At 46.8% G+C, this 26,413-nt stretch overlaps 1 protein-coding gene across 7 annotated transcripts in view; it reads left to right on the top strand.

Moving 5' to 3' along the window:
• Window positions 1-26,413, top strand: part of PTPN6 (protein tyrosine phosphatase non-receptor type 6) — a 583,776-nt gene that overhangs the window by 421,805 nt on the left and 135,558 nt on the right. For all 7 annotated transcript variants that reach the window (XM_069650624.1, XM_069650626.1, XM_069650621.1 and 4 more), the window contains 2 exons: window positions 16,809-16,922; window positions 17,385-17,481. In XM_069650624.1, coding sequence (XP_069506725.1) covers window positions 16,809-16,922; window positions 17,385-17,481 — 211 coding nt within the window. The remainder of the gene's footprint in view (window positions 1-16,808; window positions 16,923-17,384; window positions 17,482-26,413) is intronic.

Below are 26,413 nucleotides of genomic sequence, written 5' to 3'. Positions count from 1 at the left end.
GGATATCACTCACTACAGTTCCACAACCTGCAAAGAAAGAGGTTATACAGTGCAAATATCTCTGTGGCAGTCCTTCACAATTCAGACCCTAGCTAAGATGCAGTCCAGTCCCTAAGATGAGTGGAGCCTTGGGCTCAAAAGTACTTTTGGTGCTGGTGCACGCGATCGTGCGGTTAAGTCAAAACAGGGTCTCTTCAAGGGGCTGTAGCGACTCAGGAAGGTGGGTGAGGCAGTGAAGAATAAGTTCCCACTATTCAAGGTGGTTCTCCTCAAGAGAGCAGAACAGGATCCAAGAATTGGGAATAGCTCGGTAGCACAGGCTACCTCGATAAAGAAGAGTGGCCCTCAGCGGGCACTCATGTGTAAAAATTGATGGATGCGCCAGAGCCACCGGTAAGGGTTGCATGTACTCACTGAGCTTTGGTGCACTCCTGACCAAACTTTGGCAGTCCAGTCCACTTTGGTCGCAGGTTCACATCCTGCAGTTGCGCAGCTCTGTGGTTTTCTGGGGCTGCGTTCCAGGAATGATTCTGTGGCGGGGCAGTGGCGATTTCTCTGTTCCTGGTGAAGGGATCAGGCCAGATCAACTGCAGAAAGTTTGCAGGTACAGGGGACACAGCAGCAAGGCGCCCATGAAGTTCGTCACAACAGCTGGGCGACACAGTGACCATGTATGCTTGGGTTCAGGCGTACTCTCCTAATTCCCAACCTAGGAGTGCGAGGTGTACGAAACTCAGCAGGAGAGTGCCTTATACCCAGAGCTTACAGCCTGCAAAGGCTCAAGTCGAAACTTGAGACGGCAGCGGTTCCAGGGCAAAGGTCCCATACGAGTGGTCAGTTCACTGGGCAGTCCAAGAACACTTCCAAAACGGCTCACTTACAGGTTAAGTTGGAGGTGTCGAGAATAAATGAATTCACTATTCCAATGAGTCGAAGTGCCCTTGCAGGCCTTCTAGGTTAGATCAAAAACAGGGGGTCCGACGGGACAACAGTGAGCTCAGGGTGCCAAACCTTCCAGCGAGTCACCAGCGGTTCCATGGATCTGCTTCGTTGATTCCGGATACTTGGCTCCTTTACTAAGTTTGGTGTGAACTCAGAAGATCAACCTGGAATGGGTGTAAAATGCCTTCCCTTATCCAAAATCTCCTTCGTGCCATAACAAAGAGAAACTAATGAGAGATCTTTTCACATACAGCCATCCCAGGCGTGCACCAATCACGGGCCACAGTGGTCACAGCACACCAGACATCCCGGCACCCAGGATGTGCATAGGAACTAGACAGCTCCAGCCCTCATCCTGGGCGCACACACACACACAAGGTATGCAGAAGCCTATGAAAGCTTCGGTTTGCACAGGGGTCTGCATGAAAGTAAGGAATTTCCCGGGTCTGCTCGACCTGGGGAGGGCAAAGGGACAAGATGGCCAAAGGACAGAACAGAGGATCTCGTGGCATGGCCATTTTAGGCACTGGGCACTGTCATGGGCCAAACACGGTAAACACGGTTTAGACCATTGAAAAGAGTTGAAAACACATAAAAAGTCACAGCTGCAATTAGCTCTGTCCAAGGCACACCTGTACATTCACCAAACATCCTTCAAGGGTGTCTAAGGCCTTATAAATGAAAAAGGGACCCCCGCGCACTGTACTGTAAGGTACTTTGTGCACTGATGTTACCAAATGTTACTAAAGAATAGCAGCAAAGTGAAAGACTAAGGCAAACAAAGTCTCCCAGTACTGACGGTCTTAAGAGCATGTCAGTTTCCCCATAACAAAATGGGTAAAATCCCAGTGCAGTACAGCAGAAGGCTGGGCTCCACTGGCAAAGGTCAGGCTAGGACGGTCAGACAACCGCAAAAAGTTATGGGGGGGTACACAAATGGAGGGAAAAGAACCCATAAATGGAAATCTTTCCTAACAGTAAAGCACTCTGTTATGTATCTGTATAGTTGTATACCTCTGTAAAGCGCTCTGTAGTTTTTCGAAGCTGGAACCGCACTCAATAAATACCATCATAATAACCATAACACTGTTCATCACCTGGCCTTGTCATACGTAGAGGCCTTCCTAGATACGAAAAGTCACCAGAGGTCTGGTCCTCTCCAGGATGGACTACTGCAACAGCCTCTTTCTCTATCCCCCTTTGCCCCCTCCAGCTAATTCAGAACAGGACTGCGAGAGTTATCCTTGCCCTCAAGCCCAGGGACCACATCTCTCCAGCCCTAAAATCTCTCCACTGGTTCCTGGTGGCTGCAGGGATCAAGTTCAAGACCCTCTGCATCATCCACAAGGCCTTCTGTGGCCTGGGACCCCACTACATCCTACTCTCTCTCCCTAAATACCCCGCTGCTAGAGCCCTCTGATCCTCTAGTTCCAGCTCTCTGCAGATAAGACGTTTCTCCAAGCAGAGAATGGGAGGTAGACCCCTCTCTTTGGCAGGATCCTGCCTCTGTAATTGCCTCCCTGCCCTCTCAGGCTTGGGCCGGATCTCCTTAAGTTCCAGAAGCTTCTCAAGACCCTCCTTTTCTCTTCTTCCTTCCCTCTCCCATTCCCCTGCCAATCCACCTTCTGCCACATTGACTGGCTGCCTGGTCCCTTCGGAGTCCTACAGGGCACAAGGCCCTTCCTCGCCCTCTCTACACCTGCACCCCTTTATCCCTGACTCCCCCCTCCCCCCAACCTGCACTTCCCCTGACTAGCCAGGCGGGGTGTGCATCCTGACCGAGCCTGGTCCACCCCTGCCCTCAAACTTAGCATGTGGTCCTCACTCCCTGCATCCCCCTTTCACTTGCCCTCCTGGCCTCCCCTTAACTAGGGCCTTTTTTCCCCTCCTCCTCCCCCCTGCACTTGTATACCTCCATTCTGACCCGCACTCCCCTCCCACCCTAGCTTTATCCCTTCCACCATGACCAGCACTTCCGCCCAACTCTCCCACTCCTCCCTACCGTGCACTTCTTGTTACTGCACTTGCATAATTTGAATGACAAAAGGCCTAGTGGGACCGTTCTTGTTGTTTATTGTTGCTTTCTTCCCTGTCCCAACCCCTTTTTTTTGTCTTGTGGCGCTTTGAAACACCATTTGTTATATATGATATGATAGGATAGGATAGGATAGGTTATTTATAACGTGCTTAATACCCAGAAGTTTCTAAGCGCGGACCCGGGGATCGAACCTGTGTTGCTCTGCATCGTCTTGCTTCCAAGGCGAGCACGTTGCCCCTGAGCTATCCTCCCAAAACAGGTGCTTTATGAATAACCAATAAATACTAAAAACACCCAGATCTTTCATTCCCTCCCCAGGTGTATGTATGTATGGAGGCATTTAATTGTCAGGCTCTTCTTTGTAATGGACATATATAGATGACTTCAGTCCCCAGGTGTATCTATCCTGCTGTTTCTCTGGGTTGAAAATATGGCGCAAGTCATGTGTTGAAGTCTCATGCATTGGGCTAAGGGATGAGACTGGGGAGACCACTGTGGCTGGGGACCACAACCCGCTCCGTGAAGTGGACCTTTACATAGGCACCAAGAGGATGTCCGAGGATCGCCCAGGATTTCCAGACCATCCCCTGCTTAATTGGTTTAACCCCAGGAAAGCCCTCTGCTAGGTACAAAAGTGGGTCTTTGGGGAATTTATGGAGGAGGCAGCACTGCCGTTAAGTCTGAGGCTCTCAAAAAGTACAAGGAAGAGGATGTGAACATCTTCCATGAAGGGAGATGTATAACATTGCTTGTGCCCAGATCAGATGATGTTTTGTTTCACAAAGAGAAAGGTCAGGGCACCAAGCCCGTGAAGCCCAGTACAGGATGGATTGGATCCAAAGACATTCGAAAGAATGCTGACTGCTGACAAACTCTACTCCGGGCCATCTGATTCCAAGATGGTATCTCATCTTAAAAAACCCTCAACTTGCCGAGCTGTGCTGGGCCCCGTTTAATGATCAGAGAATGGAACAAACTATGCCGTTCCTAACACCAAGCACCCATCATAATGCAGGTGACAAACAGCTGAATGTTATGATACACATGAGGATAAAAGGGGGCAGGAGGAAAGGTGGAGGGTTGGAGTCTGGACTTGAAGGTGAGAAGAGAGAGGCAGTGCGTGGCGGAACGGTGAGAAGGAAAGTGGTAGAGAAGAGCAGGTGGTGAAGCAGAGAGGAGCTGGCTGACGGATGTGGAGGGGGGACAACTAGTCATACAGCAGGGATGGAGGTGCAGGAAGAGGAGGGGAGCTGGTATGAGAGGCAGGAGATGAGAGCAACAGAAGAGTGGGAAGGAGAGGAAGTGATGAGCTAAGGTTGGGTGATCAGGGGAAGGAAGAGCAAAGGACAGCTTTGGACAGAGGATCAGAAAATGTGCAGTGGAGGTCAAAGGGGATGTGAAAGAGCAGCCAGGAAGGGGGAGAGAGGTGAAGCTGCAAACCAGTAGCCAAGAATAACACGATGGAGTTAGAGGGTTTGGTGGTGGAGGAGGAAGCTGGTGGGTGGCATTAGTCAAGAAGGAGAGTAAGCTGAGAAACAGCTGCTCACGACCCGAGATCCTAGGGAGGATCCTAGCTTGGGGGAGGCAGTTGACCCTAGGGGGGTCTTCGGCAGTCTGCAAGAGCGTTATGCCAAAAAAACCCTTGGGCCCAGAGGCGTTGCTGGGGGTGGGGGCTATAGCCCCGGGTCTTGTGGTTGTAGCCCCGGATAGAAGCTCAGGGATTACAACCAAAAAGGCTATTGCTAGCCCCGAGTCCGGACAGTCCCTACATTAGCGTAGCCCCGGATCTTTTCCAGACCTAGCAACATCCCTGCTTGGGCCCCTCACAATGCTGCAAAGAATGTCAGAGTCTAGAACCAGGCCCATGACTAGGTGGCCCAGGGAACCAGAAGGGCAACATCCTGACCAGGACCTTCGACGCATAAGCAGGCATCTGCCGCGCCAAGAAAGAAGTGGAAGGCACTTAAAGTGCACAGATCATGGGTGACTCTGTTTCCCACCAAGAAAGTGGAAAAGAGAAAAGTCTAAGGACCACCGTCCTCCAGAGAATAGTGACTCACATTGGTTTGTTAAATTCCTTTCCAGCAAACCAAGTGCTCCCTAAAGCCTTTGTTTTGTGTTGCTTAATAAACACCTTATAACGTGGGGTGGGGGAGTCGTCGCCTAACCCTTTCGGCCTGTGACAGTCTCCAGAACTGTCAGTCCCCAATAACAAGGGATAGACAGAGGTGTTAAATGTCTTGTACTGTGTGGATGTTACTCTCTCTAGTGTTGTGCACTGTCGCTATAGTGACCCTGTAGGAACAACTGGCTGCAGAGATGCACGTCCCGACAGAATGAATGTTTCTGGGGGAGATTTGATTTCTTTATTTAAAGGTCAGGCTGAGGGCACGCCCTCTAAAGTTGGGTTACATTTACCCACTCCACTGACAGGCTGATCCTTAGCCAAGCATGGGCGATGGGCCAGACGGAAGCTGTGCAGGCAGCCTGGCAAGTTGGAGTAAAAAGAGGTGAGTGGAGTGGCTTATTTGGGCATCCCACATCTGGCAGTTTGGAACACTAGAGCTCAGTGGCATCATCCAATATATCATGTTCCCTCCAAAGCTCGAGTCCCCTCATATTGGAGGGGTCCCCTGCCTTTTCCCCCCAAATCCCATCCGTGTTACAAGTGATAACACCCCGGGACAAAAGTAGCCGAACTAAAGAACACAAGAGCGGTGATAAGCAGCTCCGACAAGAAGACATCACATGACCGTCAAGTTACACTTTGGAAGCATGGGAGTAAGGCCAATGCTTGGATGTGCTTACCCCATTGAAACCCCCGCCACTCTGAGCAAGGGGTTGCGGGGGCAAGGGATTCTGCAGGCATGAAGCTGTTTTCTATCCAATTTCAGCTCCTGACATGGGTTCAATCAGCGCACCTGTTAATTTACAATATGCCCGCGTGCACCCATGGGAGAAAAGAGCAAGGAATCCAGGGGCACTGCGGCCAACTTTGCTGAAACACCAGAATTAGAACAGCAATTGCACTATGTGAGTGCCCGACACAGAAATATAGTGTGACTTGTGTTACGTGAGATTGTCCTAGAGAAGAGCTGCTCAAACAGCAATGCATATGGGAAAAAGAGTGATATGGTTAGCCAAAGTGGCACAACCCATACCTGGCAATATCCCCCATTCCATTCGGAGATGTTTTTTAACTTATTGTAGTCCCAAATAGCCCCATTATAAACCCAGGACTACAAGTCCCAGGATGCAAATCTAAAACCAGGAAAGGACGATGTGGGGTGCATTCAAAGGCCCCAAACAGAAGTCCCTTTCACATGAACAGCAGGATTTTAAACAATGGAAAAAAAACAGCTTGGCCTTTGTTTGTTTTTTCAAGTGAAATTGAAGAGCCATGTAGAAAAGGGGCCTACCTGTCATTACCAAAGGATAAGCAGCATTTTAATTTACAAAAGAAGGAGGAATCAAGGATCCCTATCACATGGAAAACAGGATTTTTAAACAGTGAGAAAAACGGCTGGCATAGGCGTGTGCAAATAAAAGCAGTGTAAATGTGAAAATGTATCACTGCTAACAGAAGAATGTCAGGGAAAAGATATGATGTGTGGGTTGACAAAAAGCAATGGGCCTCATTACGACCCAGGCGTTAAACCATGGCGCTAATAGCGCCATGGTTGACGCCGGATTCCGCCATGGTGAATGGCGGAATTACCGCCCAATTCCAAGGTTGGCGGGGCGGTAATTCAACATTCACCATTGGCCCTTCCCCATTCCCATTTTTGCCCCATAGGGCTCAATGGGAATGGGTAAGGCGGTAGTTACGGTACTGCAAATTGCAGTACCGTAATTACCTCTAAGGTCCCTTTGCGGGTCCCTTCCTTAATGGCTGGTCTTTGTGTTCATGAAAAAAATGTCAGCCCAAGACAAACCCTTTTGCTGGCTGTGGGGAACTTCTCAAGGAAATCTCCCACTCCAAGTCTGGATGTCACATCTCCATTCTGATTACTAACTGCAATAAAGTGTCCTGCTAAAGGTGTGGAAATTCAGTGTTCTCCAGACTGGCTGGCTCTAAAGGCACTGACTGCAAGAGAAGTTCCCCTTTGCTGGAGCATGACTAATATGTAGGAACATGGGGCAAGCTTCCAACAAAAAAGGAGACTGATAAAAAATAAACTCTGGGTACAGGCTGACCCAGTGAAAACAAATGGCTGGAAGGCAGGAGGAGGGCCATTTGTCCCACATGAAGATTCACAAATCATTGAAAAGGACTATTATCATTGAGGCCTTTTTCTCAGCAATAATATGGCAGATGGATTTCATTTATGTACCATTTTTATGTAATTTCCAGTCAATTTTGGAGATATAGAATGCATCCACCTGTGAGTCAGGGAACTGTAATAGCCAATTAAACTAGGTTTCTGGCTGATCTAAACATGTTCCAAATGTGAGAGTTGATGAACAGGTGGAGAATAACATTAGGGATATGGGTAATAACCTACATATTCATAATTGTTATGCTGTTTATGCAAACAGCAGAAACGTGCAACATGGCCGTGCTGCATGGTACGGACTTGGTGGTCAACTTATCTAATTCTCCATGATTAGCTGAATCAGTTTATTGTGGCAGTTGCTAGTAAAATTACAAAGTTGTGAAACATAACTCGTTTTTGCAAAAAAGTTGAAAGTTGAACAAATGGCGATTACAAATGGGAATTGCCATATGTTGCTCCAGACCCCTAAACCATTCTTGACTTGGAGGCTGGGTTTGGGAGGAGAGAGAAGGGTAACTGTCCAATACTAGTTGCGGGAACTATTGCAAGGTACTTTCCCAAGATTGTAACCTGGTGGTGTCATTGCTGCTATATAAGGGGTACTGCACTGAGAGACCGGAACAGACAGACAAGCATCAGACCATCAGGGAGACGGCTGAAACTTACCATCTGACATCTGTAAATAAACACCAGAGGAGATTGCGGAGAGTGCATCTAGGTGGAGCTGTCTATTTCTAGGAAGGCCACAAAGCTGACTGGGTCCTATGGTGGAGAGCGGGAGGCCATCTTTGAGAGTGGAGTGACCAGACAGCTGCCCTTTCTTTGCAAAGTGTCCTGAGATGCAGCTGGCTTTCCTGAACCTTAAACAGAGGCTTTCTATGTAAGTAGAACTGAGCCCAGGAAACCGAAAGGAGGGGGGAGTCTACTTGCATTGAATCCTTTCCCTTTATAGAGGGCGGGGCGGGGGGCAAAACGGTGTAGATCTTTAGCCTATTTAACTACAGATATTAATTTTAATTAATTCCCCATTTGGCAGAACACTACGGGGTAAATTTTGTTAAAATTGGAAATTAATAAAGCTCAAATCCCAGTCTCCGCTGAACACTATAGCCCAGGAGTCTCCAACCTTTACGTTACTGTCTATAAACAGATGGAATAACATATGCCTTCACGATTATATTAAGAACTTCAAAAACCTCTTTGTTGCATTATTATTTATTAGTAGCTGTCTCAAAAAGAGAGATATTTGTTGGACTACCACACAAATATCCTGTAATTTTTGTGTCATTCCTTTGCACTTTATGCAGGCTTTCTACATGTTAGGCACACTTTTGTTTTCCAAATGTGCATTTCACACTTCCATAAATAAAAAAATAAGTTATTTCCAAATTGAAAAATGCTGCTTGCGTTCACTAGTTTTTGTTGAAATGTTTTTTTTGTCAGACACCACACATACTCTGTTATTTGTGTGCCCCTCTGTGTTTTAGCACAGGTTATATTTATAAAGATGTTATATGCTTGTCAAACTGGTTAATCACAAATAAATGCTTCTGTTGTGCTGACAGCAGTTTTTAGGAAATTAAACTGTGGGTTCATGGGTGCCAACTTTTGATTTTCACTACAGGGGCAGAAATATCCCTACCTCCGTCCTGAATATAAGCAAGCAACAAGCCCAACCCATACCCTGGCCAAACACGTTTTATAGCACTTTTCTATGCTTTCAGTGCTATGCGGACGGCACTCAGCTCATTTTCAGGCTATCCTCAGCCACCTCTTCTCCCTCCCTCATCTCTGACTGCTGTCCGCCACCCAGGAGTGGTGTGCCGCCAATGATCTCTGTCTTAATGCCAGTAAGACCGAGATTCTCCCCATTGGAACACCTGCTCTTTCTTGTCACTCTCTGGCCGGCCTCCCTTGGCCCTCCTCCTGCTCCCACCTGTGAGGCTAAAAACCTCGGGGTCATCTTAGACTCCACACTCTCCTTCTCTCCTCACATCTCTGACATCTCTAAGAAGTCATACTACCAGCTGCACCTCCTCAGAGGCATTCTTCCTTTCCTCTCCTTCCCCCAGAAACTCACTGTCTCCAGAGCTCTGGTTCTCTCTAGGCTGGACTATTGCAACATCCTCTTTCTAAATCTGTCTGCTTCTACTCTCCGCAACTCATCCAGAACAGAACTGCGAGACTTGTCCTTTGCTCAAGCCCAGGGATCGTATCTCTCCAGGACTGAAATCTCTGCACTGGCTCCCAGTCACTGCGAGGATTAAGTTCAAAACCCTCTGCATTGTCCACAAAGCCTTCTGGGGTCTGGGGCCTCAATACCTTCAGCTCTCTCTTGCAAAATATCTTCCTTCTCGAGCTCTTCGCTCATCCGCCTCCAACTCCCTCAGGGTCAGTCGCTTCTCCAAGCAATGAGTTGGTGGTAAATATCTTTCCTCCGCTGGGGCCTCCCTCTGGAACAGCCTCCCTGCCTCCCTGAAATTTGAGGAGAATCATCTATGGTTCCGGAAGCACCTCAAAATCTTTCTCTTTGCTTCTGCCTTTTCTCCTCCTCTCCCCTGCTGACTTCCTGGCCGATACTGAAACTGCACTGGTCACCTGCACTGGTCACCAGGAAACCCCCCTTCTCTCAAGCCCAGGCCCCCCACCCCAGTCGCACACCTGCACTGCCTTCCTGGCAACCCCCCCGCACTTAGGGACTGTTCTTTACCCCTACAGTTCCACCACAAGCACTTGACACCTGATGTCTGCACTCCCTTTGCACTTGCCACCAGCTGGCCGGACGCTACTTATTATTTATTTATTATCCCATGTACTGCACTGTCCCCTTCCCCTCGCCCCGCACTTTCCTCCTTCCCCCTTCCAATGCACTTGCGCGATCTGAATGACACCTGGCCTAGTAGGCTCATTGTCTGTCTTCACTCTGTTCCCCTTCCCTTGCCTCATCGCGCCTTGAAACACTTATGATATGATACAGCATTTAGTTTTGAATATATAACATCTCAGCATTGGTCTGTCAACCTGCTGAGCTAGCCTGGTAGGCTTCTACTGAACAGCGTGTCTATGGATCGCTTAATGTACTAAAAGTGGGTTTTGGAAAGAAGCCACATGAAAGAAATTGCACCATTTTAAAAATATTATTTTGAACATTTCCAGGCGAGCGGCAGTGCTACTGTGATATTTTCATTGCGTGGTCACACTGATCCTTCCCCACCCCCTCTGACATCTCTGGCAAACAAGAGAAGCTTGCTTAAGCAAGAAAGTGTCGGGGGCGCACAAGGCCAACTCTGGTACTACAGGCGGCTTGCAGAAGCAGAACATCTGTCAAGGAATTTACATGCAGTCCCATGTGGCACAGCAGCCAAGCTCCCTACCTGCAATTGGGAGGACCAGGGTGATCCTGATCAAGGAAAATAGCTGCAAAACACAGCATTGAACAAATTAACTTAAAAAAGTGTTTATTTTTCAGTATTTCCAGCGTGGGCGACTGAAGAGGCTCAGGCGAGCTACTAGTCCCCCGCGATCGACGGTTTAGGGACCTCTGCTATAGCCTATAATTTAATTGGGTAATCCATTTTGTCCTGCTGACCTCGACTCCTTTAAGGAAGAGGGGTGTCTTTTTTCTTAAATCAGTTCAAACTTTCTGTCCGAATTCCCCAACACAGGCATTTCATTGGAGGGTGGTGTGAAATCCAAAATTCCCCAAATCATTAATATTTTTCTGTCTGATTTCCCCAACACAGACCAAAGTAGGGTGGGGGGTTCTGAAAAATAAACCACTAAATCACTCCTTATTTTAAACCAAAAGTGTGGGCAAAATCATAATTGCCATAAGTATTTGTACCAATCTTGAAATCCTAATGCTAGCCTTTTAAACCTGCAGAAAAATGTAAATCGCACATCACTACATGATCATTTGCTTTCGGAATTGATCACTGTAATTATTTTATGAAGTGAAATTTGTAGCCCGTGAAAATTGTGATTGTGTTCTTTTCAACTCACTTTTGTGATTTATTTATGCTAAGAGAAGTTGATTGTGTTGTGCCACGTTAAAGTGGCAGTAGACATTTTCGTGCTCATTTCTTTTACTTTTAATTTAAATAAATACCCATCTATTTCCCTTACACCGGGCTGGTTCTTTGCTCATTGTTAGCTCGGGAGAGAGGGATCCAAGGGGCATGATATGTGTCTGAGATAGACAGTTTGCTGCATCAGCCCTTAAGTGGGAGGGAAGGAGGAACTCCCTGTGTTGAGGGTGGCTTCTCAATAAACCATTACAATTAGCATCTCCCCCACTGGAATGCGCATATTGGAATGTGGGCAATCCATCAGCCAATGGGGAAAAGCCATGCAAACGCGACAAATAGACAGGGGACAGGACCAGAAGGGAAGGGTACAGATTTGGGAATCCGAGGGAAACTGCAGAGAGCCAAAATAGAATGGGCCTCATTACACGGAAGGCGGTAATCCAGGGTGCTATTAGCACCCTGGACCATGCCGGTAAATTACCGGCACCGCCTTGGCGGAAAGGGGATTTACCGCCCCATTCCAAGGTTGGAGGGGCGGTAAATCCCCTTTCCGCCATTGCCCTTCCCCATTCCCATTTCAGCCCCATAGGGCTCTATGGGAATGGGGAAGGCGCTAATTACGGCACCGCAATTTTGCGGTGCCGTAATTAGCTCCGAGGTCCCTTAGCGGGTTGGTACTTAACGCCTGCAAGAAGCAGGCGTTAGTTCCTCCAACCCGCAAAGGGACCTCGTAGTACGGCGGTAAGGGTTAACGGTCACCGTTGCCATTAACGGTGACCGTTAACCCTTACCGCCGTCCGTGTAATGAGGCCCAATGTCTTTCTGGGACACCCACTGGCGAGGATTCAGAGTGGACAAGTACTGCAAGAGAGAGGAAGGACTGAAACACAGGAAGATGGAACACCAACAGTTGCCAAAAAAAGGCATTACATTTGCTTGGGCTTAAAAACCACAACCTGGGAAGACCAAGCCATGCCATTCATCACAGGGAAACAGCATCGGATACAACACCGGAACAGGTGCCATGACCTTGTTTCCCTAGCTAACGAGACGGTCAGATGACACCTACTGCAGGTTGGAAGCACTTCACTCCTGTGGCGATTTACCCCATCTCCAGGTACCCCAGGTCTTCCAGTCCTGCTGTCTACATCTTCTGTATCCCGCCTTGCGTATCTTCCAGCTTCTGAGTGGGTTACTGACGGCAGCCCGGACAGGCCGCTGGTAGGTCGGTGGCACGAGATGTCTTCTAGACTTTTATCCTTCCCAGATGAATGCGTAGAATGCTATTGATTAGGAGAACAGTGGCACTGACTAATGACGGCACTGCGAGGCGGCTGCATTAAGCAAGCATGAATACCAACTGCTTGGGTTTCCGTAGAGCTCAAATTGTTCCGGTTGCCAGCTATTGTCATTATAGAGCCATGTGGACAAAGCATACTGCAGGAATTGGCATTGCATGCTAGGTACTCACATCATACAATTGTGAGTCCTAGCAAACAGTCAGATAGTCAAAGCATACCAGGTGGTCTCCACAAATGCCAGTATTATATGCCAGGTTTTTCCATCAAATACCTAATCCCCCAATGGCAGCTGTTGTCACTACATACACTGTTACACATAGTGCATGCCAGATGTCTGTCAAATTGCCAGGACTTGGCATTGTATGCACGCTTGCTTACGTAACGGCCAGGGATTGCTGTGAAATGCATGGGTAGTCACTCCATCATTAGGGATTCTCATCAACGGCCTCATTAGGAGCTAGGTGGTGATGGAAAAAACACGGTATTTTACAGCCTCCTATTTTTAAAATATCATATAATTATAAATTGGGATATTTACCGCATTTGATACATAGTAAATACTGTGTGGGGTAAATATGGATTATTTACCCACTGCAGTGTTTTATATGCACCCCGTGCTGTAAACATCTCATGCAATCCCAACTCATCATTAGGGGGTATTTTAAAAATCAGAGGTATTTAAAACACTGTGGCCCCGATTATGAGTTTTGCAGTATTACCAGAGGTAATGCCACCAAACTCTTTTATCTTTACCACATGCTGTAAATACCATGTACCCGAAATAGGACTCTAGCGGGTCTGGTGTTTACCGCATATCGTAATTACCACGTGTGATCATGCTTTTGTGTGTTGGTCATTTCCTCTATACAAAAGCTGGTCTTAAACTGAGTTTCGGTAACACAGCTCGTAGTTTGGTGGTGTGTCAAAACATCCAGTAGTGGTGAATACCGCGTGTTTTACCACTACATACTCGTGATCAGGCATTGTATGTTATCGCTACTACCACAGCGCTCATCATGAAACCCCAAATGTCCAAGCCATCATGTCTTTGTGAGAAGCCATAACAGTATGCCTTTCCCATGGATTTCCTTTAAATTGCCCAATTTCTAGGGATTGTCATGCAACAAAAACATATGGTAACCCCCTCATGCTGGGGAATGCAGCTGTTATCCCACGTTCAGGGGCGGACAGGCGGGCGTGCCTGAGCAGAGCGAGCATCACAACGAGGGCTCAGGGCCATTAGCCCTGTATGACCCTAAACAATGGGGTGATAGCTATTCTCATGCCAGGGCACCCTCCAGGGTATGAATAGACTAAAAGTGTTTTTTGGATAAGGTAATGTCTGCGCGTGTCATGCGAGTGTCCAATCTCCCATCAAAAAGCCAAAAACAAAGATGGCACCGCCATAGAATGGCCTCCTTTCTATTTCCATGACACAGCAAGGCAGTGCAGCTGGTACCAGTGATTCAGTCATTTCTCTGCCGGTAGGGGCCGCAATTCCCAGCAGGTCAGGCCTTGCCGGTAGTTCACTGCTCGGAGTGAGCCAGTCCGGTAAAAATGCCAGAGCCGGTAGTACCAGCATTGTTTCTGGCATTTTTACCAGACCAGCTCAAGACATACAGCACTTGACACACCGCTGTTTTCCGTTTTCTTTCTAATTGCACTTCACTAAGGGCATCTATTTTTCGTTTACTGGCTCTGTGCATTAGTTCCATTTCATATATATTTTCATTAAGTGTATGCTGCCTGGTGGCAACCCTCCTTCACTCACTGATCACCCTGACGTGTTCACGCGTCACCATGCATCATTTTGTGACACCACCCACCTTCCTGCCCACTGGACATCTACCCCCATCTGTTGATCACCCTGCCCCACAACATTTGCTGTTCCACCTCCCTCTTGCACTCGCCTCCATGCCTTTTTCACTTTTACTTTACTTTAAGAAATGCATTATGTGCATCCATGGACGCTGGGGCTTGAGGGCACAACTAGACATACACAACATGTAACAAGTAAGACCTAAATAGACATATATCCAGATAGCGAAAGTGGCTACCTATGTGAACTGGTAGGTTTTCAATTTCTTTTGAAATGCTTTGGTGCATTCCAGACTTCTCAGATCTGGAGGAAGATCGTTCCAGACCTTTGGGGCAATTACAGAGAAGGCTGCATTAGACACTTTCACAGTGCGACATTTGGGAATGGTAAGAAGGTTCTGATGATTAGATCTGAGTAATCTATCATAGGATCCTGTGACCAGTAACTGCTGTAGGTATCCTGGCATCTTACCCGATCTACACCTTTGGAGAATCGTTAGGATTCAGAAGTGAATTCTCGCTTCAATCGGGAGCCAATGTAGAGAGCGTCGGCCCCATGTAACACGGTCTCTGCGTTTGAGCCCCATTACTACACCGACAGCTCCATTCTGACAAACCTGGAGTTTATTCCAACTAGTTTTATCAATGCCTATGAGTAGGCTGGAGCAATAATCAATTTTCGCTCCAATGATTGCTCTGGCAATCATTTCCGCATTCTCTTGGGAGATCAGCGTCTTAAGTCAGCCAATACATTTATATAATATGCACATGATGACACCAGGCTGCTTATATGTGATCTCATGGTAAGATGCTGATCAAGTATTACTCCAAGAGTTTTCACTTTCTTCAACGGAGCAATGGTTTCTGCCCCTATATTAAAGCTTTCATATGCCGTACCAAGTTACTGTAACATATCAGTTGACCCAATTACCATCAGCTCGGTTTTGTCCTTACTGAGTGCTAATTTATTGTGATTCATCCATGACTCAATGAGGTCAAATTCCTTGTTGATTTCTGTTTCGTCCAACTTATGACTCTCGGTTAGCGGGACAACCTATTGCGTGTCGTCGGCATAGTTCGTAAAAATCACGCCTTCATGAGACAGCCTAGCAAATAGCGGGACAGTAAAAATATTATAAAAACACGGTGAGGTGCATGCACCTTGAGGAACCCCGCAGCTAAGATTAATAGGTGCCGATTCATCTTCTCCCAGATAAACCCTACTTTCGTGATTGCAAGGAAAGGAGGACACCCATTGAATGGCAAGTGGCGAAAAGTTTGCAACTTCCTTTAACCTGGTGGACATGATTGAAAAGCGGCCGATGGATCCAGAAACATTAGTAGAGAGGCTTCATTCCAATTGGTGGTCATTAAGACCAGAATGGGTTTTCAGGTGGGCTGAGATTTGTTTGTACGCCACACGATCTAAAATGTTTCAATAGAAAGGTGGTATTAGTGATAGGCCGATAATTATTTGGCAAGTCGGGTGACAATCCTGTTTTTTTCAAAATTGGCATCGCTCATGCCTTTTTTAGATCCTGGGAAACCGTGCCGGTGCTCGGCCTGCTTTGTTCCATGGCCACTCGCTCTCACTCATGGATTAGTCTTCCAGCCCATGCATGGCACACCCCCCCATCACTCTCTGGTGGCCCAGCCTCATATGCCCCAGGGACCCTGCTGTGCTTTACCCGATTACCCGTGCTCTAATGGGCTCATCTTCTCTAGATATTGTGCTTCATATTTTGGTAGTCACACTCACTACCTCATATATCAGTTCATATAAATTCATGGGGCCTCATTACGAGGTGGGCGGAATGGGTTTACCAGCACCGGTAATGGTGCTGGTAAATCCATTCCGCCCTATTACGAGGTTCCCTTAGGGGACCCGCTCATAACGTCTGGTCAGACTAGACGTCCTTTGCGGGTCCCGCATGGGGACAAGGGAGCTAATAACGGGCCCGTTATTAGCTCCATCCCCATTCCTAGTGAGCTCTATGGGGGCTCAAATGGGAATGGGGATTGTTTTTTTTTAATGAGGAATTACCGGTCCCTCCAAGGCTGGAATGACCCAGTAATTCCTCATTCAAGGAACCCGGACACGATTTTGGAGGCCGCCATGGTGCTAATAGCACCATGCCTACCTCCAAACTTGTAATGAGGCCCATGGTGTCACACCTGTGTAATAATGTGGATACAGGGATGATTTTAAATTTGCATTGATTTAAAAAAGAAAAGAAAATGTTAAGGTTTCTGTTCGTGTTAATGTCGTGGTTGACATGCCTAATGTACGGGTCGCCCTTAAAGCTGTTTAAAATAGCTCAGATAAGCTCAGGGCTTTTAAAATTGTAAATGTTGTGTGATCTTTGACTGCCCTTCTCCTCTTGTACAACACCTGTGTTTCCAGCCATACTATGCCACCAGAATCCATGCCGCCGACATCGAGAACCGGGTGAAGGAGCTGAACAAGAAGAGCGAGGAAGCAGAGACCGCCAAGGCAGGATTCTGGGAAGAGTTTGATGTAAGCTGCCCGGTCACTCTCTCACTGTGACGGTCATGGCCCTAAAGCTCTTTCCATCCTCCTTCCCCTTCTCTCACTCTTTCTCCATCCCCACATCTCAGACGCTCTTTTACCCTCATTCCGTTCAGTGTGGCTTGAGTGGCATAAACTGTACAGTCATATTTACTGCTAAAGCGGTTGCTGTAATGGTTGCACATGTTGTCTGTTAGCTGTTCTTCCTTGGTATGTCCGTATGCATGTATTGGTCTTTGGGTCTCTCATTTCTGTCTTAGCCCCTTTCTCGTCCACTTGGCTCTCTCTGTCTGTACCTCTGAGGTCCCATTCCTCTGAGGTTCATTTCTGTCTTCGCCTCTTTCTCGTCCGCTTGGCTCTCTCTGACTGTACCTCTGAGGTCCCATTTCTCTTCAGACATTTCTTGCTCCCCGACCCGTCCTCCTTATCTCTCCTGTTGGTGCTTTTCAGACCTTGCAGAAGCAGGAGGCCAAGCAGCTCAAAGACCGCACTGAAGGCCAAAGGCCAGAGAACAAGAGCAAAAACCGATACAAGAATATCTTACCATGTGAGTATAGGTTTCTGGGGGTGGGGGGAACAGTGTGGAATATAGCTTTACTGACGGGTCACAAACTCAGAGGATACATTGATGCATATTGAGGGGCCTTGAGCTTAGAGGAGTTTGAGTTTGTATATATATATAAATACACGCACGCACGCACGCACACACACACACACGCACGCAGGCACGCACGCACGCGAAATGGCCAAATACTACTCCTTATAATTTCAACACCAACACAAATCTGCATGAAAGTTTGCACATTGGTTCAGGCAACTAACTCAACCATGCACCAAAGGGTATTACGTGCGGAAAGAAACATGCATTGCCTATTCATTCTCCAGCAGGGAAGGTTTTGCACTTTTGGAGGGGACCACTAAACAGATGCACCCGAGGCTGCTGGCGTTTGAAGGGGCGTCTACCCTAGCGGCACATTGTCAAGATTTGGAGTAAACTCATTCAGCAGTTACTTGAAACATTGTGTTTTTAAGTTCAATATTTCTATGAATTCTTGGCTGAGGGATGTACACATATCTTGTCAGCTGGATCCGAGGATCGTAGGGGAAAAATTGAAATGGACCAATCAGATTTCAGTCCAACAACTTGGATTCTTGGATGCGTCTGTAAGGCAGGCGCTGGGATCCACATGGGCGAATCATAGGAGGCTTGTGAACGCATCAAGCGTGACAGTAATTGCCATCACACATAGGTGCTGCATCCCATGTGCATCCCATGTACACAGTCCCACTATCTTCTTTCCCTTAAGATGCACATATCTGACGTCACTGCATCCCATGTGCATCCCATGTACACAGTCCCACTATCTTCTTTCCCTTAAGATGCACATATCTGACGTCACTGCATCCCATGTGCATCCCATGTACACAGTCCCACTATCTTCTTTCCCTTAAAATGCACATATCTGACTCATCGTCGATGTCATCTGTGATGTCATGCAGAACGACATAACCAAAGAATGGTGGGCGTGAATTACGTTTCTATATTTTATTTGTAACCACATAAATCCTTTCAGCCTCAGATTCTTTTTGTCATTTTTAAGTTTAAGTTTACTTTAATACCTAGCGGGGAACCAAACATCTTTAACAAAAATGTGTGTCAATTAACTTGATTTTTTTAATCATCTCCATTAACCATGCAGGAACCTGTCCTACGAAGTCCACAGGTGATGGCTGTATTCCCTACGCGGGGCACACTGCATCCCCTCATGCAGAGATGCGATACCCGCTGTGCATGACATACAGCTATGCCGTGCAGGCACTCATCCCAGGAGCCCCAGTAATCAAACTTCCAGCAAACGCTGCGCCCCATCTGTGGCACTGGAAACACTGCCCCTACCAACTGTTGTCATTGGGCGTGCCATGTGGCCATGTCAGGAACGCACTGCTGCCATGCAGTGGCAAATGGGCACGCACTGGTAGTAATCATTCTATTTGCAGTGCATGCTGGGCTTCTCCTGCAGCCCTGTGCACACTCTTCCCTCCCACCCAGTTCCTAGCAAGCACTGTGCCCAGAACATGGACTTGAGCTTTACCTCGGATACAATCAACCTGCCTCTACAGCCCGCCGGCCGTTGCCGTTGGCTATAGCCCAGGCAGAGTGATGGTACCTGAGGTGGCATCTCTGTTTTGCATAAGGCCGTATCTGGTGGTCACCCGTCCTAAACTAATACTAATAACACACCCTGCTTCAAAAGATTGGTATCCCAATTTACCATTGGTACCCCCGGTGTACAATTGGTGTCAAAACGTTGTCCCTTGGTTCACAGACTCAGAACCAAAGTTTGCAGGATGATGTGATGATTTTGCCAAGCAAAGGGCTGTGGACCCATCTTCTGAGTTCACGGACCAATTTATTTCCGCAGAGAAGGTGCCAGGTGCAGATGTAGGCCGCTTTAAACAATTTTGCAGTGCAAGGTTCAAACACTTTTGTAAATGTTGGCAAACCCATGGTGCCACTGGAGACAGAGTTGAAAGCTGGTGTGTCAAATCAGTGAAGGACTCGGACCAGAGGACTTGTTTGAACATAGTTTTATTTGAATGAAAAGAAAACACCTCACTGACCCTACCAGTAAAAGGGAGTTCCCTTCCTAATCAGACTAAACGAAAGTACTCGTCTATAGTCAACATTTCAAAAATAGCCCTATGTCCAAACCTATCCACTAAACTGGCCCTACCACTGATCAAAACGTAAACAAAAATAGGTTGAGTGCCCTGCACTCTTGGTTGTTCTCAAAGGTATCTCTGGCTGTCCCAGGAATCCCACCTGGGTTTGGATCCCATGATAAGAAGTAAATAACAGTTCTTGTCAAAGAAAACCGTTCTTGTCAGTCTATCAAAAGTTCCTCAAAAGTTCCACAAAGTTCGAACAAAAGTCTCAAGTTCCTGGAAAAATAAAATAGCCAAACTTCATTGGGTCGAGGGACATTTTCCTGATCCCTATCCACCAACTTGGTCAATCTCTTCCCACTTTGACCAACTGTTGGGTGCCTCTGTGTCCCCTTGATATATGTTTTTCACTTTGCTTATTGTGCCCCTGTGGCTCCTTTGGGTTCCCCATACCCAATATTTCACTTAGTTCTTTAGGGTTCCTGTGACCCCTCTCTGCTTCTGGCTCTTTTAGTTTTCTTGGGTCCCTGGGTCCCTTCTCGAGGTTTATGCTGCTGTGGTTTCTCAGGCTTCCGTAACTTTCTTCCTTCTCTTATGCTCTCTCTTCTCTCAAGTTCTTGTGACCCTAGGATGGGGCTAGGGTAGTCCTTCCCTCTTCCCCGCTCGCTCTCTCTTCTCATCTCTTCCCTTCCTCCTGGGCAACCCATGTATCTGCTCTGTTGCACTGCTTGCTCCAGGGAGGGCCTGTCATATAAGCAACGGCACTGGGCGCTAGCGGTCTTCACGTTCCACTCATCTCGACTCTCTCCCTTTCTTTCTTATCCTGGTGGGACACCCTCTAATTTCTAGTGTGAGGAGAATTTTGGGATAGGTCTCTACATCCCCATGCATGCAGGTGATTTTTACGTCCCCTTCCCTTTTTAGATCCTCGGGGTAGATTAAGTCTGACCATATGGTTGTTTGTTTGCTCCCTGAGTCAATTAAAGCTCTAGCCTAGAAGCCATTAAGTTGGATGGTTTCTTGAGTTTGGACGGGCTAAGGGGTCCAGTAGCAAATCTCTGCCTCTTCCAGATTTTCCTCCCTTCCCACTGCTTCTCCTGATCATTACCCTGTCCCTACCCATCCTATCTCCATGGGTTCCTCAATGAGGTTTTTGGGACAGGCTCGGGCGAAATGGCCGTTTTCTCCACAGGAGAAACAGGTGGGCATGGTGGAGAAAAGAGGATTCCCACTTCCAACATCTTCCCCTGGGGTCACCTTTTGTTTTACAACTGGAAGAGACAAGGGTCTCCGGGTAGTCTCTTCCTTTGGGTTTGGTCTGATAGGAAAGGGCTTTTGGGCCTTTTATAGGCTTCTACAGGGACGTTATGGATGGCTTAGGCTCCCTTCTTGTTTCTACTGGTTTCCCTGTATTTCAAAAATATTTAAACGCCTTGGAGTGGGCCTGGGGTATCTGATTAGCCGTGTCTAGGGAAGGTTGGGGTTGCTGGAGTACCGCTCTCTAGAGGGACGGAGCTAATGCGTTAATAAACTGATCTAAGGCGATAGCTTCTAACATCTCTGGAAGGGTTTTCTTCCCCAAACATTGGCAAAGGAGACTTTGTGTTCATCTGGCTAACTCCATCAGGCTTTCATTGGGGAGCAAATGGGTATTCCAGAATTTCAGTGGGAAGGTGGTTTTGGTTTGTCCCACCCTGTGTAATAGGGCAGTTTTTGTATCTTGGAAGGAGGTAGTTCCTTGGGGTTTAACGTCCTGATAGGACAATTGTAATTCCCATCTCAGTAGAGGGCCCATATAACAAACGTTAAGGGTCTCATCCCATTGGAACACGGCATCTAACCTTTCAAAATGTTAATTCATTCTTAAATAGTTTATTCGGATAAAATCCATCAAACGGTATACAGCATTCATATAATACATATACAGCAGATCAATATAGTAGAATGCATGTTCCTCCTCTCTGATCCCTGACTGTCTGTCTGTCATTCAGGCATGGTGCTCAGCCAACAATCTCTGTATTAATGCTAGTAAGACGGTGATCCTTCTGATTGGGACACCTGTGCCCTCTTTTCCCCCTTCCCTCTGGCCACCCTCTTTCGGTCCTCTACCCCCACCATCATGTCAGGCCAAAATCCTCAGGGTCATCTTCGACTCCGGTCTCTCCTTCATCACTCACATCATGGATCTTACTAAGAAATCCCACTTCCAGCTCCACCTCCTTAGAGGCATTCTTCCTTTCCTCACCTTTCTCCAGAAGGTCAATGACCCCAGAGCTCTGGTCCTCTCCAGGGTGGACTAGTGCAACAGCCTCTTTCTCAATCTGCCTCTTTCCTCCCTTCGCCCTCCTCAACTAATCCAGAATAGGGCCACAAGAGTTATCCTTAGCCTCAAGCCCAGTGACCATATCTCTCCAGCCCTAAGATCTCTCCACTGGCTCCCAGTGGCTGCAAGGATGAAATTCAAGACTCTCTGCATCATCCACAAGGCCTTCTGAGGCCTGGGACTGTGCTATCTCCAACTTTCTCTCCCTAAATACTCCCCCGCTAGAGCCCTATGCTCCTTTTACTCCAATTCTTTGACTGTCAAACGCTTCTCCAAGCAGAGAGTGGGGGGCAGGTCTCTCTCCTCGGCTGGCACCTCCCTTTGGAACAGCCACCCCGCGCCTCTGAGACTTGAGCCGGACCTCCTCAAGTTCCGGAAACTACTCAAAGCTCTGCTGTTCTCTACCTCCTTCCCTCTTTCCCTTCCCAGCTAATCACCCACTGCTGCTGTGACTGGTGGCCTGATCCTCATGATTCACATAGGATTCCAGGCCCTTCTTCTTCCCAGTCGTTACCAGCACCCCTTGTCCCCATTGTACTGCCCCTGTGGGCCCCAGCTTCGCGGCTCTGCATCCCACTCTTGGAAGTCGCCTGCATTAGCACTTAGCCTGAGGTTCTCCCCCTTGGCTCCCCTTAGCACTTCCCCCCGGGCCCACCATCAGCACTTGCCACTTCTCTGCTCCCTCCCACCCCCCGTACCTCCTGCACTTCTTCTCGCTGCACTTGCACGTCTAAATGCCATAAGGTCTAGTAGGACCATGAATGTATTTTTACTGTTTTTGCTATTGCTTTTTTCCCCCTGTTCCCTTAGCATTGTGGCGCCTTGGAACACTATTCAGTTGTATAAGCGTCTAACAAATGCTCAATAAAATACATTTTTAAAAATGCATAATTTCAAAAAATATCAAAATGGAAACGAGAAAGTTCAAAAAGCAGCCAGGGTAGAACACCCATTCCTAAAACATCATAGCAAAAAAGTTTAGCAGTCCATTCAAACAGCAAAAGTCCTTCAATTTTCTATTGGGGCACAAAAAGAATTATCCACATCCACATGTTGTTTTCTCACTTAAGTTGCTCTTCTAAGGTGTGCCAACATGCCCTCGACGAATTATCCAGAAGAAGGTCATAGAAAGCACAAGGACATTCTGCAAATTGCTGTTGTCTTAAAATAAGAAGAATTGTAAATGTTCTTATACGTGAATATCCAGGGCAGAACATAACAGAATTAATTATATCTTCCACGACTTAGTTGCATAGCGGGCAGCCATTGTCGACTAAATGTCCTGGCCATTTTGAAGTGTTTGCTTTCAACGAAAGACAGTTAAAACGTGCTTTAGTAATTAGCCATCATGTCTTGTTTCTTGTGGCTCCAAGTTAAATATAGCCGTAAAGAATCACCAGTGCTAACACCCACATGTTTCCTGTTGAAATTGCCCAGATTCACATTGATGTTCTACAAACGAAGTGAACAATGTTGTATAAGAATTTAGTTGGCCATTATTCAATATAGTAGATGATGAAAAAAGTGCAAGTGCGTTAATATGAATCAGGCTACACCTAATATAGCGCAGCCATTGGATTTTCATCGAGCCATCTCGATTTAAAAGCTCTTTAATTATAAACTGAGTAAGAGCAAGCTTTGGGTTGGACCAAATGCAGAGGCAATGGAATACTGGAGCCATGCACCATTCGTCCTCAAGAAATCCTACGCCCAGTTGCTTGTGCACCGCAAAGTTAGGGGCGGATCTCGGGAGACCCAAAAGCCTTTTACAGAAATTGTTTGCCAGTATTTGTAGCTCTGACATATTTGAGTATCCCCTTAACGAAGCACCTTCAGTATTTGCCACCTTCGTCTGGGTGCCATAGACCTTAAGGATCACGTTGAGCGCTTGGCCATAAAACAAGTAATGCCCCTAAAGATTGATTCATCCGCACAATCTGCTTCTTAACATGGGCTTTACTTGTCAGATCTGGGGAAAAGGTCATTCCAAGGTAATCAAAAACATGAACCATAGGTATCACTGCCCCATTACTGATCTTTTTTTATATTTCTTATGGTTTTCTTGCCCCTGCCACTGGCCATGACAGCGTATTTTGCAGAGTTCACCTTGAAATCATTCATAAATTGAGTATAAACATCAATGCGTTTTTGGAGTGCTCTCGCCGTCCGAGCTATAAGGACTTTCGGAGGACTTTTCCAACCCCATACTACAAGGAAACCCTTGCAATTGATGCCCAGCAGCATTGGGCCCATTTAAAGCCAGACTAAGGAGACCCTTGCTCTTGTCCATAAAACTGCAACACAATGAAAGACATCCCCTAACACTGAACCACATTTCAAGGCTTTGAATGCCAAGATGCCAAACCCCTCAATGTAAGCACTGAAGACTTGGGATTGACGCCGAAAACATATCTGAGGACCTTGACACATGGAGTACCATGGGTGCCTGTACATGTATGGTAGGGGTAGGGTGGCAAGAATGCCCCTATAAACATCCATTTTCTTTGCAAGTAAACAACTCTGTCCCAACCACTAGAAGACAGCAGTCTGTGCAAAGCATGTGACTCTAAACAGATACAAGCCACAGAGTGACTATTACTGGGTAAGCAATATGTGTGTACAAACATGCATTTGTTTTAGATTCTGACAAGACTTATTAAATTTCTTAAATATATATATTTATATATATATATATATATTTATATATATATATATATAAAATAGTGTAGCTGTCACTGCACTAGAGTGGAGTATCAAGTACCATAGGAAACTGGAAAAATGAATTGCTTATAATTTTTGGCTCGTACAATGGATTTGGCTCGCATTTTCCAAATAAAATTGTACTTATGGGCTAAGCACCTCCTGCGGCCCCCTCCCCTCCACTGCATAGACTGGATATTTTGGAAAAGATCAGTTACAAAAACAAAGGTTATTAAGAAAACAAAATCTGCAGTTTCTATCTAGTCCCCACTCATTTTCCCATAGAGGAAAGTCACATTTTTGCTCGAGCGATCAGCAAAAATCGCTGGACAGATTTGGACCAGGTACAAAACAACTTGGGCACGAAGCATTGACTCGATTTCCAGGGAGTCTGGAGTTATTGCGTCCAGTCGTTTTAAAAATATTCTCCCAAAATTATAGTGAGATCTCCCATGGTGCTTTGCAGCAGAGAGGCTTTTCAGAAATGACACATGTTTGCTCGATGCAAGAGATATTTGCAAATATTTGGGGTAATAGTCAGGGTTATCCGAAAATGAAAAGTTGAAAAAATGGCACTTGGAGGAGAAAAACAGATCAAATGGCATTAGGCTAGAGGTGGGGAGGGGGAAAGAGACACCATGTGAAATTGGGGGCTTTGGGGCCAGGGACCAAGTTCAGAGCTCAAGCTTTTTCACTTATTCAAGGTTCTTTTTTCATATTCAGCGTTATTGTAGGTGCATCACACTTATAATAGCCGCAAATATTTTAGAAATATTCACGGTTATTTGTAGTCCATTGTTAATATAACTGCGGTTATGAGAAAACAGTTTACAAATAAAAAGAGAGAGTTAAAAAATGAGATTAATACCAAAAAAGTGGAATTGTACAGCCTCATTGAGGTGTGGGGCAACCTATTGGGGCAACATGTCAAGGTATGCAATATGGCCCTGGCCAGTGAGTACGAAGGCTGTGGTCATGCTGTGGCCTCCTAGCGGGTCCAGAAGAAACATATTGGGGGTACATGTGCAGTGGACTCGGCCGGAGGCCATGGCTAGTGGACCGGTAGTGTTTTAAAATATACAGTGGGCATGGCAGAAGGCCGTGCTCAATGGCGAGGGCCAAAGGCCATGGCTGGTGGGCCCAAAAGACACCTATAGGGACCACAGCCAAAGGCTGTGGCCACCTAGTGGGTCAAAAGGAACATATTGGGGGGACATGTACAGTGGACATGGCCGAAAGTCATGGCTAGTGGCCTGGGAGTGTTTTAAAATATACAGTGGGCATGGCCAAAGGCTAGTGGGTCCGAACGACATGTATAGTGGTCACGGCTGAAGGTTGTGGCCACCTGGTGGGTCCAACAGAAACATATTGGGTGAACATGTAAGACCATGGCTAGTGGCCCACCGTGTGTTAAAATATACAGTGGACACGTCCAAAGGCCTTGCTCACTGGCCAGGACCTAAGGCCCTGGCTACTGGGCCTGAAAGATGTGTATAGTGGCCACGGCTGAAGTTCGTGGCCACCTAGTGGGTCCAAAAGAAACATATTGGGGGGGGGGCATGTACAGTGGACATGGCCAGTTGCCCATAAAAAAAGAAGGTATAACAAAACCCTTGAAATTCACTGAAAAAACTAAGTTAAGGTGCAGTTAAGTTGCGCAGATTTAGTGCAACAAACCCTTGAAATTCAGCAAATGTGGGAGGTCATGACCAGCTTAACTCAGCCGGTCCCTGCTGCAAAGTCCATGAACACATACATATTATAAGAGAAGGGATTCACCATGACATTG

Source organism: Ambystoma mexicanum, chromosome 3p (assembly GCF_040938575.1).
Source record: "Ambystoma mexicanum isolate Mex_15411 chromosome 3p, UKY_AmexF1_1, whole genome shotgun sequence".
In the NCBI taxonomy this organism is placed as follows: Eukaryota; Metazoa; Chordata; class Amphibia; order Caudata; family Ambystomatidae; genus Ambystoma; species Ambystoma mexicanum.
The sequence above is the reverse complement of the archived record's forward strand: the minus strand, read 5'-3'. Positions and strand labels throughout refer to the sequence as shown.